This window comes from Paroedura picta, chromosome 2 (genome assembly GCF_049243985.1).
Source record: "Paroedura picta isolate Pp20150507F chromosome 2, Ppicta_v3.0, whole genome shotgun sequence".
NCBI lineage: Eukaryota > Metazoa > Chordata > Lepidosauria > Squamata > Gekkonidae > Paroedura > Paroedura picta.
Window position 1 is genome coordinate 21,726,656 of NC_135370.1, and position 16,623 is coordinate 21,743,278.

Here is a 16,623-nt window from a genome sequence, read left to right on the forward strand (position 1 = left end):
AACAATGCCCTCAATATTTCAAAAATGAAGTCCAAATTGACTCATAGGTGGGGTCACGTTTTGAAGACATATATACACATTGTGATAGTGATTGTAGTAGGTAAAGGAAAAGGTAAAGGTATCCCCTGTGCAAGCACTGAGTCATGTCTGACCCTTGGGGTGACGCCCTCCAGCGTTTTCATGGCAGACTCAATACGGGGTGGTTTGCCAGTGCCTTCCCCAGTCAATACCGTTTACCCCCCAGCAAGCTGGGTACTCATTTTACCGACCTCGGAAGGATGGAAGGCTGAGTCGACCTTGAGCCGGCTGCTGGGATTGAACTCCCAGCCTCATGGGCAAAGCTTTCAGACGGCTGCCTTACCACTCTGTGCCACAAGAGGCTCTTGCGATTGTAGTAGACCTCTGTTCTATTGGAAAAACAGAGCTGTCTGTACTTTAATACACAGGTGAAGCATGGAATCATCAGATCTCAGGGAGACGGAATACACGGAATATGTATATATGCTGGCAGGGGCCCATGGGAATTGTAGTCCATGGACATCTGGAGGACCACAGGTTGACTACCCCTGATTTAAAGGATTGAACATAAGGTCATCAGCTTGACACTTATTGCCTTGGAACAGAATTGATTCATGGGTTACAGAGAAAATGAATGAGGTGTCACTGATGAAGATAACGAAAACGTGACGATACCCAGGAGTCCACTTTGACTTTCTTTTTGAAATATCGAGGACGTTATTGTAACAATTTGGAATAAACATTAATGACATCATGGCCAGCTTGAGATATTTCTTCTGCTTGTTTCTACAGCTGGTTCAACCGGGTCTTTACTGGTTGAACCACGGATCCACAGGCAGAGAGAGAGGAGCAGTAAGCAATCTCATTTCTCCAACCCCAAATTTCCTGACTGTGTAAACAGGAGCAGTTTCCACTCAAGAAGCAATCGCCCTCATCCTGAAGGCCAACAAAGTTGTATTCAGGGCATCACCTTTCATGTGCATGAATGAAAGTTTATATCCGTAAGTGCACACAAAAAACTTATACCCAGAATATGTTGATCTTAATGGTACCCCAGACACGAGCTTAATGTATGTCTTAGAATTTGAACCCATCATGGGCTTCCAGAAGCAGAGAAGTTGCGGCGATTTTAATTGTTTGGTTGAAAACAACCATTATATTATAAAAACCCGGCAATGAGAAGAAGAACAGTGTAAAATGTATTTTGAAGCTTACAAGGGGCAGAAAACTGAAACATTTCAACGGGGCGTTAAGCGAAGAAGAAGAAGAGTTGGTTCTTATACGCCACTTTTCTCTACCCAAAGGAGTATCAAAGCGGCTTACAGTCGCCTTCCCTTTCCTCTACCCACAACAGACACCCTATGAGGGAGGTGAGGCTGAGAGAGCCCTGATATTCAGAACAGTTTTAGCAGTGCTGTGGCAAGCCCAAGGTCACCCAGCTGGCTTGCCAACTTCAAAGAGGGAGCCTGGAGATCTCCCAGAATTCCAACAGACTGGCATTTCTCTGGAGGAAAATGGCCACTTTGGAGAGAGGACTCTGTGGCATTTTACTCTGCTGAGATCCCCCCCCCAAAAAAAACAACTTTGTCCTTATGCTCCACCCTCAAATCTCCAGGAACGTCCCTCCCTGGAGGTGGCACCCTTAGGAAGGCACCATAAGACTCAAAAGGGGACCTGGGCTTCCGTCCGCGAAACAAACAATCCAAGCCAACGGGAAGCAAAGAGAGAAGACAGGCAAGGTCACCTACCACACAGGAGGCTTCATACTGTTTCCCAAGCTTGGGCCGCAAAAACGCACTGCAGAAGAACACAGAGAGGGGTTAGCAATGGAGAACGGAGAGAAACATATCTGATCTCAATGAGGTCGGCTCAGGCGGGATTGCTTAGGACCTGCCCGCCACCTGTTATAGAAGAGAGAAAGGGGGCCTGGCCAAGGGGGGAGGGGGTGTCACTTGAGGGAAGGTGTGTGGCAGGGCTGCAGCCACCCTTCAGGGGAGCTGATCCACAAACCCAAGGAGGGACAAAGCCATGTGCAGAGAGAGAAAGAACAGGCTGTGAAGTGAGTGGGGTCGAGAGAGCTCTGAGAGAATTGCTCTGCAAGAAGAGCTCTAAGAGAACTGGGGCTTGTCCAAGGTCTCCCAGCTGGCTGCATGTGGAGGAGTGGGGAAGTGAACCCAGTTCTCCAGATTAGAACCAGCCACTCTTCACCACGATTCCACTCGGGATCTCGGGGCTCTGCTCTCATCTACCCCCTCCCCAATTTTTACCACAGGAGATCTTGTTGGGGTCAACAGGTGGGCATTTTGCATCAACAATCAATGTGCCAGTTGGGAACGGGCAACGCAGCATCCCTCAGACCAATCTCCCCCCCCCCCACACACACACACACAACAATCTGAAACTCAGGACTAATTCTGGCCTGCCTAAGGAGGCTGTTCTTGAAAAGTTTAATAAGAGCATTAGAGTGAACCTTCCCTCCCCCTTTATAAACAATTCTATAAACAACATTTTTAAAGCTTACATCACAATGTTTTCTCCCCTGCAAGACCAGGTCCCCCCTGCCTCAAACATGGAACCACAAAATAAGGAAGGATACTCATATAATAATGTATCTTGGGGTCATCTTAGATTTATGTTCCGTTTGCTTGCTTATGAAGAATGCCACCTTCAAGTTGCAGCCAGCCTGAGGACTCTGAGTGGCCTGCCATTGCCATTGCCTGCCTCTGCAGAGCACCCCTGGACTTTCTTGGAGGTCTCCCATCCAAGTGCTAACCAGGACTGACCCTACTTAGCTTCCCGGAGATCCAGCTAGCCTGGTCAGGGCACATGAGGTAGCAGAACTTGAGATTCACTTCCTCAAGGTAGTGGCATTGGCCTTCACTCTGAGGAACAGCCAAGCAAGTCGTAAGGCAGGATGGTGGGCTGCCCGCTTGTCAAGTAGAGATCCTCCAAGCCGCCTTATTTTCCCGATGGAGAAGGGAGACCCAGAGATTCTGTGCCCGCCTGGATTCCCCTAAGCCAGGGGTAGTCGCAATCCTCCAGATGTTCATGGACTACAATTCCCATGAGCCCCTGCCAGCAAACGCTGGCAGGGGCTCATGGGAATTGTAGTCTATGAACATCTGGAGGACCACAGGTTGACTACCCCTGCCCTGAGCCATCAGGATTTTCTCATCACTCTCTGCCCAGCCGGGAGCTCCCAGCGGCGTGAGGCTGACCACCACTTCCCACGAATTTGGAAGCAAGAGTCTCCCGTCCAAACAGCTGCTCGCCCCCATCCTCTCTCGCACCACCTCGCTCTCGGGACCCCTCGCAAGAAGAAAGGTCCTGGCAGCACCAGACGAGACCCCCAGAGGAACCAGACAAAGGAGGGGGGGTGTTAAAGGAAGAGAAGCCTCCCCATGGAACGAGGGTCCAGTTGGCGACTTTCCGACGGGGCAAGGGTCCCAATCCCCCCCTCCCCCAGGCCCATCCGCCCAGCCTGACCTGGTTTGCCTCCAGAGGAAGGTCTGGATGGGCAGCGGGACTCCGCGGCCGCTCTCCGGCTCGGGGCCCTCGGAGCTCTTCCTTTTCACCATGGCGCCTCTGGCCCGCCGGCTCGGCCTCTAGCCCATCGCCGCCTGCCCGGTCCGGTCCGGTCCGGCCCGACCCGGCCGGCGCTCGCTCCCTCGCTCGCTCGCTCGTTCGCCTCCGGTGCAAAATGGCTGCAGAGGCAGCGGCGGAGCGGCGGCGCCTGGGCGGGGGAAGCGGGCGCGGAGACGCTTCAGCACCTCCTCCTGTGGACAGCGACCTTCAGGCTGCGGGCGAAGCGGGCGACGGAGGCGCTTCAGCACCAGGGCGACTGGACAGCGACCCCGGAGGGCCCCGATCCAGGCCGTCCCTCGCCCGTCCCCTCCTGCCCGAGGCGGGAGGTGGCGGCCCCGGGGGAAGGCCGGCGGCAATCCTGGAGACGCTTACTCCGGAGCAAGCCCCGCTGAGCTTTTTTTTTGGGGGGGGGGTGTTAGGTGGGGTTGGGTTACGTCCGGGTAAACGTGCTTCCTCTCGCGCCGGGGCAAACGGGGGCTTGGGCTGGCTTTTCTATTGCGTGGATGGGAAGGGGTGGGTGGGGGAGAGAAGGCGCCGCACATCCCGGAAGCACTTTGGCGGCTGGAACTTGAGCGGCTGGCCCAGGTGCCCTTGTAGTGGGGACCCACGTGGGGGCAGGTCTCCCCCGCACCCCTCCACCTGCAGATCCGTTCAAATCCCTCAGCAGCGCCTGCTTGTCTCCCTGCATTGGGGGAAGCTTTCCAGAGAACCTGCAGCTCCGCTTTACACAGATCCAAGGAGGAAATTTTTAAATGAAATTATTCCAGGGGCATTTTCTTCAGCTCATGATAAGGTATTTGCATTCTGATCCCGACCCGTTTGTGACGCAAAGGGTCGCCGCCTTTGCTCTGGCCGCAAGAAAGATTTGAGCTGGCCTTGTGGCAAATGCTGTGGGCTAATGAGCAGAAGGCATGGGTCAAGTGGAATTGTTATTCTGCGTTTGTTTTTAACAATTTTATTGTTATTTGATCTTGTGATGGCCTATGGCCCAGTGCAATAAAGTTTGACTTTGACAAAACTGCAACAAATCAAGCCTCCAGGGGGAGGCGGGATATAAATTAAATAATAATAATAATAATAATAATAATAATAATAATAATAATAATAATAATAATAATAATAATAATAATATAATGCATGCTTCAGAGGCAATGGATAGGCTCCCATTGGACCACAGAAAACTGCCCCAAGCATCTTGCCTCAGGGGAAGACACCACATTTGGCAGGAGTGTTCTGCAGCACCCAGCTCACTGTTTCCTCGCCTTCTTTAATATCTCCAGTAAGAGACTTTGGAACCCTTCTCTACCCATAGTGGCCCCGACCTACAGATCTTTGGGCTCTCCGAAAGCATGTTGGCAGAATTTAAATATGCCAAGAGGTGTCAAGCACCAGGAGGCTTAATAAAAGAATAAAATAGTTTTATTGTGAAATCACTTTGTGTAGAAAGAGAGGAGGGAGAGAGAGAGGTCTAACTGTCTAACTGTTCTATTCATTCTGCCTGTTGTCCTGGAGGGAGGAAGTACACTCCAAGGAGCAGGAAGTCTTCAAAGAACCAACCATGACACTAGAGGAGAGGACTGGAAAAATTCCAGGACGTCCCTATTCTAACGATGCTAATGACACATCTCCCCCAATGCCCCCTGCAGGGTATTCTTGGCTAGGTTCTTGGTGTTTTAAAGTCAAAACCATAAGTCTTTGGGTCCCATCTGGAGAGTTGGCAACCACCTAGCTTTCTCTGGTTTTCCTTCCTTGGGCCCTCCCGTTGCACTAGGATTACCTGAGTGGGGGAGACTAGGTGGTCCGAAGCACCAGTCACTGGGGTATGTCCAAAACTCAGGTTTATTAAACCAATTAACAATTAGGTTGGTAATTGGTTAGCACACCACATGGAATCAAGCCACAGCACTTATAAGGTAAAAAAGGTAAAGGTATCCCCTGTGCAAGCACCGAGTCATGTCTGACCCTTGGGGTGACGCCCTCTAGCGTTTTCTTGGCAGACTCAATACGGGGTTGGTTTGCCAGTGCCTTCCCCATTCATTACCATTTACCCCCCAGCAAGCTGGGTCCTCATTTTACCGACCTCGGAAGGATGGAAGGCTGAGTCGACCTTGAGCCGGCTGCTGGGATTGAACTCCCAGCCTTATGGGCAAAGCTGTCAGACGGCTGCCTTACCACTCTGCGCCACAAGAGGCTCAGCACTTATACATGAATTTAAAGGGATGCCTAATGCCCTCCTCCTTCCCTACATTCCCTGCTGAAGAGTAGGAGAGGATCCTATGGACACTTGCTAGCCAGTCTCACCAGACACCTCCTGGGTGGCTGCTTCTCAAGCCTCCCACCCTCTCTCTTGTGGCCAAGGCCAGGCCTTGTCCCTCAGCCTCGCGCATTCATTCCTGGCCCCAGGAAGCACACCTGGCCTCGACCCGGGCCAGGACCTTTTCAATCCTGGCCCCGACCTTGTGGAATGAGCTCCCGGAGGAGCTGCAGGCTCTTCAGAAGCTTTCAGTATTCCGCAGGCCCTGCAAAACAGAGCTCTTCCGCCAGGTCAGCGGGTGAGGTTGGGCGGCCAGGTAGATCGGTGCCCCCCCCATAAAGCGGTGGTAGCGTTTTCCATCAGTGCCCTCTCCCTTCCTCCTCTTTTTCTTTTCTCTCCCCTCTAGTGATGGTATTAGGTGGGCTAAATTGGGATGAGTTTTTTTCCGCCGGATCCTCTTATTGATTGTTGGCTTTATGTGAGATTGTTTTATTGTTACGGGATTTTATTGGGGTTTTAATGAATTGTAAACCGCCACGAGCCCTTGCAGAGTGGCGGGATATAAATAAAATAAAATAAAATAAAATGAATAAGCAGGGCCTTCTCTTTGGAGAGGTGATCTGCCACTTTCTCCCTTACAGTTTCCTGGAGAGACTGAACCCTCCCAGAGGGTCTGGAGCCTAAATACCCACAAGCTCCTTCCCCTGGTGGAGCCTGACTCCTCCCTCCTTATTTGGGACTCCTCCCTCCTTATTTGAGACCCTTCCCTGAGTCTCCTGGGAAGCATAGGCCATTACAGCCTTTTCACCCCCTAGCAGCCATTTTAAAATGCAGGCTCAGGGCACCCATTTCAGAACTCTCCTCCCTTGGAGGTTTTTAAGCAGAGGCTAGGTAGCCACCCTACAAAAATTCCTATTCTGTGAATTTAGGAAGCTTGTAAGTGGGTGGGCAGAAGGGAGTGTGTCGGTGCTCGTGTCCTGTGGCCGTTTCCTGCATTCTGCAGGGGGTCGGACCAGATGATCTTGGAGGTACCTTTTAACTCTATGATTCTAGAATTCTAGGTGAAGTATATAACTTGACACAGCCTGGAGGGAGAGCCGTGCACCGATGGCAACAACGATCTGACGCAGTTTTTTCTGTTTACAGGACCGGTGCATAAAACCTTGTCTTTTGATGACCTCAGTAGCCATGTTCGAGCTTGGAGCTTGGGGACGGGGTGAAACAACCACCTCCTTGAGCCAAAGCGGGAAGTGTCAGGTCTCCCCAGCACCTTGACTTGCAAAGCCCCTAAGCCAGGTCCAGGTGCGGCCAGCACTAGAATTGTCCATTTTCAGACTGGCAGAACGTAAGAGCAGAACACGCTTAGGTTGTCAGAGTCAGTTTTTACACACGCAACATTCTGCCTTATAGACCCCTGGGCCACACCTCTACAAAGCATTACAGGGACATCCCTCATTAGGGCGTGCTCAGGTGTTTCTCAACACTAGCAAAAGCATTCTACCGTGAACGTAAATGCCTTGATTCTCGCCAGATGCACAGTCTGTAGTTTTGTTATTCCATAAAGGCAAGGCCAAAGAAGCTTGAGTCTAGACGGCATCCTTCCCAAATGAAGACGGCGTGTTTCAAAAAGAAAACGTGCTGATCTTTGCGGGTGGCTCTGAGCATAAACCCGGCTTCTGGACAAAAGCCGGACATGTAATCCTTTAGCAACGAACAATAACTTTTACAACTTACTCAAGAATATAGTTACTAGTCTAGTGGTTCTCAACCTTCCTAATGCCGTGGCCCTTTAATACAGTTCCCCATGTGGTGGTGACCCTCAACCATAAAATGATGCCAGTGTTCTTTCGCAGAAATTAAACTGGAACTGGCCAATGGAGTGAAGATCTGTTGTTCAGGATTGTATATAAATTGTTCCCCCCCCCCCGGGATTTCTCAGTTCAGTTCTGCCTCTTTTCCCATGATGATCTCGCTCTTTTCCGCTGCTTCAGACAGATGAACGCTCTATCGCGATCTACCTTGCAAGGCTGTTGTGTGGATGAGCTTGCCTTGCAAGGCTGTTGTGTGGATGAGCTTGCCCTGCTGCGACCCTTGTGCAAGGATCGTTTGGCCCCCAAAGGGGTCCCGGCCCCCAGGCTGAGAACCACTGGGCTAGACCCTTAGCCAAGGGCCATAATCTACCTCCCCTCCAGCGTCTAACCATGGGCTGCTCTCCTATTAGTTCCACCAACTAATCTGGGCGCACAGGTTACCCAGATAGCTTGGTTGGACAAGTGGGGAGGGTTAGGGTGGGAGGGGGAGGAGATTTTTACGATTGTTTTAAATTGTATGCTGTGACTAAGCTGCCACTAAGTGGCATATAAGTTCATTTATTGAATAAATCCAAAAAAATAAATAATAATTAGACATTCAGATTTCTCCAGGAATGTCCAGCCTGGAATCTCCAGTTTTGCCCTGGAAATTTAGGCTCAATTCATTTCTTAAGTGTCAGAATCTCAATGAGGCTTCACGGAGAGGTATACAATGGTATGAGAACTTAAGGCTGTTTTCTCAGTATTTTTTTTACCCAAGCCTTTGAGAGTGCTGAGATGGCAAGAGCATTTAGCCTGTGCTTGTGTAAAATAACATGTGCATGATGAGGACACTTTTCTCAGTACAGGACTCCAACCGTGGTTGGCTGTCAATAGTACTTGGCCTGGAGACCACCATGGAAGTCCAGGTTTGAGATACAGAGACGGGCAGTGGCGTTTGCCTCTCTCCTGTTTGCCTCTTTCCTTAAACACCATTTTCATCAGTCAGCGGTGACTTGATGATCCTTGATGCATGAAGCCCTGCCGGGCGTGGAAGGGGGAAAAAAAAAAGCAGGCAGGACACAAGACGATCAATGACAAGCGATTTTATTTGCAAAACAACCACTATACAGCAACAAATACATCTGCAAATTGGATTGAAAAACATGAACTACCTACCACCAGCCATTCAAGAAATGCCTCTTATATGATAACAGGAGCTAGAATTATTGGGGGGGGGGGAGAAGAGAGAATAAACCCACAGGCTTGTAACCGTCTACTGTATTTCTTTTTCCAAAACCCCAGCGTGTTCCTATTTTCCTTTGCTAAAGTTGAAAAGATGGTTAGGCCCGATACGACCAGATCTGCATGGCAATTCTTCTACTCATTAGGGAACGGCTCAGCTACCCGGGAGGCAGCGATCGACGCCAGGTTTTGGCTTGGCTTGCACAAAACGGGACCAAGCAGCCTGCCTGGAAGCCGCCAGCAAAGCACGCTGGCCCTATACTGGGACTCACAGCATTCCCCACCTCTGCAGTCCCACCAAAGCTAGGAGAATTCTTGAACCTCTGACGGCCGCTGTACATGGCCGGCAGCTGTTTCCAGCCTGGTGGGGCACAGGGAGTGCCGATTTGTGGCTGCATTTCGGTCTGCTGCTAGGGGTCGGTTGCTCTTCACGGTGGCCGTCGGGAGGGACTCTGGGCCCAAGGGCTACAGAAAAGTCCTTGATAGGTTCAGTGTGATCTGGTAGTTCGTATTTTGGGATCCATGCGTACTAGGCAGGCACACAGATTTGCACGCAGCCAGGATGGAAAGTTGCAGCTGTATACATCTCTCTTAGGTTTCCAAAGGCATCTATTCTATGTCTAGCGCCCCAGAACACAGGGGAAATAAAAACTAGCAGCTTGGACTACTGTTGCTGGACAAAGGCCAGTTCCTTCCCGCTTTCCCCCCACCCCCCTACCCCCGGTTCCTTCAGGCCTTACATAGAAGCGGGTCATCTGCAGCTAAAGATTAACACCCAGCATCTGCCTACCCAGTGGACAGGTTTGTTTTCTATCGGACAGTTGAAAGCTTAGTTCGAATTTATTTTTTTTGGGGAAAAAAAATCTTGCTTACTTGTGAACTGTTAAATGTGCCTTTAAAAAATGTATTTTAGCTCAGCTTATAACTTATGGGGGTCGCTATCAGAGCAACAGAACCAGCCGGGATCCGTGTTCCAAGAACCGCAACGGGGTCCGATCCCGTCGGGGAGCTCCGCCGGATGCATCCCGCTGCAAAGCGAGAGCAGGAAAGCTCGTGGTTAGCTTTTTGTTTGTGCAACGGGGGCTCAAAGGAAAAGAACTTCCCGCTGCACTGAGCCACTGCTTTTGGCCAGGGGCTGAGCTCAGATGAGAGCGAAATTAAGGAACACCCGCCTCTTCCCCGAGCAACGAAAATCTAGCCCTGCAACGCAGCACCGGCATTTCCCTTCCCCAGGTTCTCCTCGCTGCCGTTCCCCTCGCTGGATGCCCGCAAGGTCCTGTAACTCTTTCTAGAATGATGACCAACTGCGAGGACCACTCGACAAGGGAGAAAGGTAGAGATCTGCGGCGTGAAACTGAGCGGCAGCTTTGGACACGCCCGCGGAATAATTTAACTTCACCAGCTAGAACGTTTTTACATCCCCCCCCAAAAAAAGCGACAAAATAGTCACAGATTCAACGCGGTTGTGACCGGCTAGCGGTCAGCAGGGGCCACCTCTGAGAAGTTCAGCTGTATCCTAGGTGCTCTCTCTGTCTCTCTTTCTTGCTTGCTCCCAGATTTGGGGAAAAAGACATCGAAACACAGCAAGGCAAACGTGCGAGAACCAAAGGCACAGAGCCGGAGTGATATTTCCTTCAATTTTGCCTTCTGAGTTTTGTTTCTGGAGCCGCAGCCAAGAGTCCCAAAGGATTCTGGGCTCTCTCGCCCTTCCGCCTGGCCCAGCCGGGGTCTGCTTACACTCTTTGAGTACCTTGTATGGTTATTCTAAGCGACATCACAGCAATTATAGGTTAGAACAGGCCTTCTGGTGCACTTCAGATTCTAAACCAACTTTCTTCCTTAATGAAACGCTAGATCTTGGTAGGCGTCTTATTACACGAACGATCTTTAACATTTCTTGGCAAAGACCATAACTCCTGGATCTCAGATCTCCAAAGCTAAGTAGGGTCGGCCCTGGGTAGTACCTGGCCGGGGACCAGTGAGGAAATTTGGGGCTGCCAAGGCAGGCAATGGCGAATCCCTCTTGTTAGTTTTTTGCTTTGGACAACTTTACAGGGTCGCCAAAAGTTGACAGTACTTCGCACCGCCAAGGATCCTAGGTCATCCTTGCATAATGCGGCCAGTTTGGTGTCCTGAAGATCTGCCTATTCCCACCTCTTTATAAACAAAGCCTCTGTTGGCTAGGATGCCATTTTATACATGCAGAGCCTGACCTTCATTCGATCCATCTCCCTACTGACTGTAATAAAGTTTGAACTCAACAGAGCACTAGGGAACGAAACCCGAATGCGGCTGAGAAGTTTGTCAGCCTCTAAGGTGCCACAGGATTATTGGTTTGTTCATACCACTGATACTTTACTCAAACAACAACCACAACAACCACCACAACCCATGGGTGTGTTAGCAGCAGCCCTAGATACAGGATACACACTGCAGGAATGGCCCTTGATCCAACAGCTTCCAACACCTAAAGCCTTCCGGGTGCATGGTTCGTGTGGAGCTCAGCTTGAGAACATGCAAATGTGACAGACATGGTTTTGTCAAGAGCAGAGCAATCCACCTGTAGGTTGAAATGGGTCATTTAATGATCAGCCAATCAATGCCAGCAACCGTGACATGGCTGGACCTGCATCCGCCAATGGGTCAGTCACAGGGCTGTGCCACGTCCACTTTCCTCCCCGTGGCAGTGTAGGACATCTTATAGATAGAATCATAGAGTTGGAAGTGGCCATACAGGCCATCTAGTCCAACCCCCTGCTCTACGCAGGATCAGCCCTAAGCATCCTAAAGCATCCATGAAAAGTGTGTATCCAACCTGCCACCTGCTTTAATATTTAAGTGTCCCTGCATTACTTCCTCTTATATACACTTGTCTTATACTTTTTATACTCCATATATATTTTTTGCTGCAGATTAATTTACCATCTCCATGCCATCTTACTGAGGTGGCTGAGAATTCTCATGCAGAAAAATCCATCTCACTCTGAAGCCTTGCTTTCCCATCCCTATGCAAAGACATTGTTGAGAACATGGAAGAACGCCTGCCGAAAAGAACTTTCTCTTGGAATTTCAACTTTAGCAAAAGAAAAACAACAACTTTGGGCTTCACTTTTACCCTGGGTGTTCTTTTTTTTAAAAAAACAGCTGGAATGAAACTATTTTTAAATGATCGTTTTCTCTTCCAAAAAAAAAATAATCTAGACTCCCAAACCGCCTTTTTTGGAGACGTCTTAAAATAATTACCCAGACTCCGATAAAATCAGTCGTAGCGAAGGGGGGGGGGGGAGAAAAAAAATAAGGAAAGGAAGAAAGAGAAGGGAGAATAACGTTTCTAATATCACAGAAGAGACTCGCATCTGGCACTAAAACAGGGTCACAGATTTGAGATGTTACAGAAAGCAATTTCATGCGGAATGGTTTGTCCTTTTTTTGTTTGTTTGTTTTAAATCTGAAAACCCTGCTAACATCTACTTTTACATACCTAAAATTGCAACACCAAAGGGTGCAAGAGACACAGATACTGTGAATAAGGAAGGAGAATATTCAAGTATGAGAGGGGAGATCACAAATGGCCACAGAGAAAGATATACCTAGAGTAATACTTTATCAAACAGATGGAAAGGATCTGAAATCAGTAGTGTAGACACAAAAGCAAGCTGCTTAGTCAGTATTCTAATCAGACACATTTCCACGGCTTAGTTTCAGTAGCTTTAGAAAAAAAGGGAGAAAGGAAAAAAAAAAACACACCTGCCACTTCCCCAGTACAGTTCATACAATTTTTCTTCCCCAACTGCTTTCTTTAATTATCAGTTAAATAATTTATCAGAATCAGCTATACACTGACATCGTTATCCCGGTTCCGCAATATTAATAACTTAATCGACTCTTTCTTTCCGCCCGTTTGTATAAAATAACCCCCACCCGACCCAGCCCCTTTTTGACGTTATTTTTGAGCCCTTCTGCCCGGTACTGAAAACTCTCCAGTTTAATTTAACCGTGATAAAATTGCAGCAGGAGATGTTCCTTCGTGCTCTCTGCCAACCCTACGGGATGACGAGCAACTCAACATACGGAACAAGGTTCTTCAGAAAGCGGTGGAGGGGCTGTCAGGCACAGGAAAGGTCAAAATGCATGGTGTCATAGCACAGATAGTCCATGCGAGACAGTGCTGAGCAATGAGGACCATCCAATGGAATATACGGCAATTGTACCCACATAAAAAGCCAGCGTCTTCCTGCTCGAAATGGAACTCAGGCCAATTTCTGCAACTCTGCGTATCTTTTTCTCCCCGTTTTTTATTTTTTATGGTTACTACAGTCTTGGGGGGGTGGGGGGTGGGTGACTTAATTTTAGACATGGTAAAAGATGAATGGGAACACCTGCTCAGAGCCCGTTCCTGGCAAGAGCTCATGCCTAAATAGTATTACTTCAAACACTGCTAAACGAAGCCGATTCATAAGCCCTGCTTGGCCAGGGCTGCGGTGACGTCTTCGGCGAGGGTGGCGAGCTGGGGAGATTCGAGCAGGTTGATGCTGCCGGAGGAGGAGACGTTGCTGAGCCTCCGTGGAGAAGCCACGCTGGAGCGGCCGGGCGACTGCATGATGATCTCGGCCCCGTGGTCCACTCGGGCCTTGGCGTGCTCTCGGAAGTTGAGCTTCTGGCTGTCGATCTGCAAAAGGGACGCGACAGCTGGTGAGGTGGGACAGGACCGTTTCCAGCCCTCTGTTGGGGGGCAAAGAGGCCCCCGCCCTCTGCCACCAACCATCCGGCTGGTGGGGGAAGTTGCCGGCAGCAAGGAGGCGCCTAGGTCTGAGTGGCTGGCAACCTAGTGATGTCACTTCCTGCGTACAATGGAAGTGACATCATAGAATCATAGAATCATAGAGTTGGACAGGGCCATACAGGCCATCTAGTCCAACCCCCTGCTCAACGGAGGATCAGCCCTAAGTATCCTAAAGCATCTAAGAAAAGTGTGTATCCAACCTTTGCTTGAAGATTGCCAGTGAGGGGGAGCTCACCACCTCCTTAGGCAGCCTATTCCACTGCTGAACTACTCTGACTGTGAAAATTTTTTTCCTGATATCTAGCCTATATCGTTGTACTTGAGGTTTAAACCCATTACTGCGTGCCCTCTCCTCTGCAGCCAATGGGAACAGCATCCTGCCCTCCTCCAAGTGACAACCTTTCAAATACTTAATCACTGACGATGCAGAACACTGGGGCACTGAGCAAAAACTCTGGTAAAAACAGCTTCTGCCATAGAGCTTTTGTCCAAATACCAGAACATCCTGCATTGCTGGAGACATGATGACATCACTGGAGTGCACTGGAACAGATGTTGCTACAACACTGGTGATGCTGGCCTAGGCCTCCCATCATTCTTTGGTAAGTCCTGCCACTTGCAAGAGAGGGTCTGTAAACCATGTGTTGAATGCATCAGGCAAAATCAAAAAAGGGAACTGAGACCCAACCTGAACAAAAGTCAGGAACCCAAAACTTGAGCTGCAGAAGCAATATTAAAAAATCATTACAAATATATACATTAAAATATATCTAATTATCTTATCTAATTGCACATTGCAGCAGCTGGCAGGGGCTCCTGGGAATTGTAGTCCATGGACATCTGGAGGACCACAGGTTGACTACCCCTGGCTTAGAATATCTTCACAAACCGGGGCAAGGCATTTAAAGGGCTCTCCAAGTATCTGATGATGACTGCTTCAGGCACTGCCTTAGAAAAGTGTGGGGGGAGCATTTAAAGGGCACATCAAGCAGCTGATGTGTGATGATCAGCTGCTTGGGAGGCCCTTTAGATGTCTCCCTCCAGCCTTATCTGGAAGCAAAGAACCTCTTCACTGCCAGAGAGGCTAAGGGAGGCATTTAAAGGGCCCAACAAGCAGCCGATCATCACACATCAGCTGCTTGTTGTGCCCTCTCTGCCCCCGAGATCCTCCTTTAAACTGGCTGAATCATGAAAGAATCACTAAAGCACAATTTAGCCACCGCTGATTTGGCCTTTTAAAAGTGACGAGATGGGTGATTCGGCTCAGACAGATAATTTCTGGCTTATCTGAAGTAAATCACCCACCCCAAGCTGGCACTGTAGACAAGGGATGGGATATCCCCTGAGCCTTCGGGGAGGGCGGTATATAAATCTAAATAAATAAAATAAAATAAAAATATGAGGAGCAGGAATTGAAGGCTAGGCAGGGAAGCTGGCCCTCGGTCCTCATGGACCAGCTGACCCATCAAGGAAGCTTTCCCAAGCCTCGGCCCCAACAGGCTGGGAAGCTGTCAGGCTCAGCTGCCCCTTGGCTGGCCCGGAGCCCACGCAGCCGCACCATGCTTGGATCAGGATCCTGAAAAGAATTCTCATTCTCTGGGATGGGGTTGCACTCAGCCAGTTGAGCCCTTTGCCTTCTTTGGGCTGCTGCAGCCCAGGCCACTCCTGCAGAGTAAGAGTATCCCTTGGGGAGACTGCATCCCCAGGTTTGGGCTCTGCCTGGTGGAAGCTTGGTGGCTGTTTCAGAAGTGTCAAGGTCTTCCTTGGTAGCTCGGGCCAGGAGTTCTCTAGTACTGCTGGAACCTCTGCAATGCTGGGTCTTTCCTGATAGCTCTGGTTGTCCTCGGTCTCTTCTCCTGAGTCGGAGGCTCTGGGCTGGCCAAAGCAGGTCATGGCAACGTGACCAGAGACAAAAAACAGAACCTACCCGTTATTCTTCTCACGGCACTCAGCAATAGCTATGCAGCAGAGAAAAGCGTCCTGCAATTGGGCACACAAAGGATACACCAATACAGCATGGATCGGGGGGAAGGGGGAGCCTTTACCTTGATGTTTCCTCCTCCAGGTACGTGGTGAGCGTTTTCCAGTGAGCCGACCTTTGCCTGCGCCTTTTCCTTAAAGTCCAGTTTCACACTTTCGATTTTCACGCGTCCTCCACCTGCTCATTAAGGAAAAAAACCAAACCAAACTTATGGTTGACACCTCAGTGTCAATTTTATTCTCCCTCTCCTTCCTCTTTCCCAGTGTTTTTTTTTTAATTATGCTTTCCTTTGCACTTGGGCGTCCTCCATGTGTGTGTGACTCTGCCTTCTAGGGCTGCCATTTTGTTTTTTGGGCCCCCCACTTACCTTGTCAGAATTCCAAAGGTGATCAAAAAAGGTTGGGGCCTTCTGCTATAACCTGAAGGGATTTTTCAAAAGAGAGGCTGAGACTGGGGTTTAGGGAAGCTGATTGTCAGCTGCTTTGAGGTACATGAAGCTTGCTGGGTATCGTGTATTTAAGATACATGAGGACTTTCAGGACTCTCTTAGCCCCGCCTGCATCACAGAGTGTCTGTTGTGGGGAGAAGGAAGGTTAGGTCAGGGGTAGTAGTCAACCTGTGGTCCTCCAGATGTCCATGGACTACAATTCCCATGAGCCCCTGCCAGCGTTTGCTGGCAGGGGCTCATGGGAATTGTAGTCCATGGACATCTGGAGGGCCACAGGTGGACTACCCCTGGGTTAGGTGATTGTAAGCCCCTTTGAAACACAGCTGGGTGACCTTGGGCCAGTCAGTTCTCTCAGAGCTCTCTCAGGCCCCACCTGCCTCACAAAACACCTGTTGTGGGGAGAAGGAAGGGAAGGAGGTTGTAAACCACTTTGAGGCTTCTTAAAGGAGAGAAAAACGGGGAATAAAAACCTCTCCTTCTTGGGGTATGTTTCATACATGCATAAATAACGAATTCACT

General features: G+C 49.6%; 2 protein-coding genes across 30 annotated transcripts in view; both read right to left on the bottom strand.

The window, feature by feature from the left end:
• Nucleotides 1-3,813, bottom strand: part of LOC143829091 (protein unc-80 homolog) — a 177,969-nt gene extending 174,156 nt beyond the window's left edge. For 6 of the 12 annotated variants that reach the window (XR_013227999.1, XM_077319406.1, XM_077319411.1 and 3 more), the window contains exons 1-2: nucleotides 3,505-3,811; nucleotides 1,767-1,815 (exon numbers count right to left, since the gene is read on the bottom strand). Coding sequence is in view for 11 of the 12 variants with exons in the window: in XM_077319406.1 (XP_077175521.1) it covers nucleotides 1,767-1,815; nucleotides 3,505-3,596 (141 nt within the window). In the remaining variant the exon portion in view is untranslated. Of the gene's footprint in view, nucleotides 1-1,766; nucleotides 1,816-3,504 lie in introns of all 12 variants that reach the window. The other 6 variants (XM_077319412.1, XM_077319409.1, XM_077319407.1 and 3 more) reach the window with 2 other exon arrangements.
• A 4,924-nt stretch (nucleotides 3,814-8,737) lies between these two features.
• LOC143829092 (microtubule-associated protein 2-like) overlaps nucleotides 8,738-16,623 on the bottom strand; it is a 313,653-nt gene continuing 305,767 nt past the window's right edge. For 9 of the 18 annotated variants that reach the window (XM_077319426.1, XM_077319420.1, XM_077319417.1 and 6 more), the window contains 2 exons: nucleotides 15,721-15,836; nucleotides 8,738-13,561 (listed from right to left, as the gene is read on the bottom strand). In XM_077319426.1, the coding sequence (XP_077175541.1) occupies nucleotides 13,346-13,561; nucleotides 15,721-15,836 (332 nt within the window). In that variant the 3' untranslated portion in view covers nucleotides 8,738-13,345. The remainder of the gene's footprint in view (nucleotides 13,562-15,720; nucleotides 15,837-16,623) is intronic. The other 9 variants (XM_077319425.1, XM_077319423.1, XM_077319419.1 and 6 more) reach the window with 1 other exon arrangement.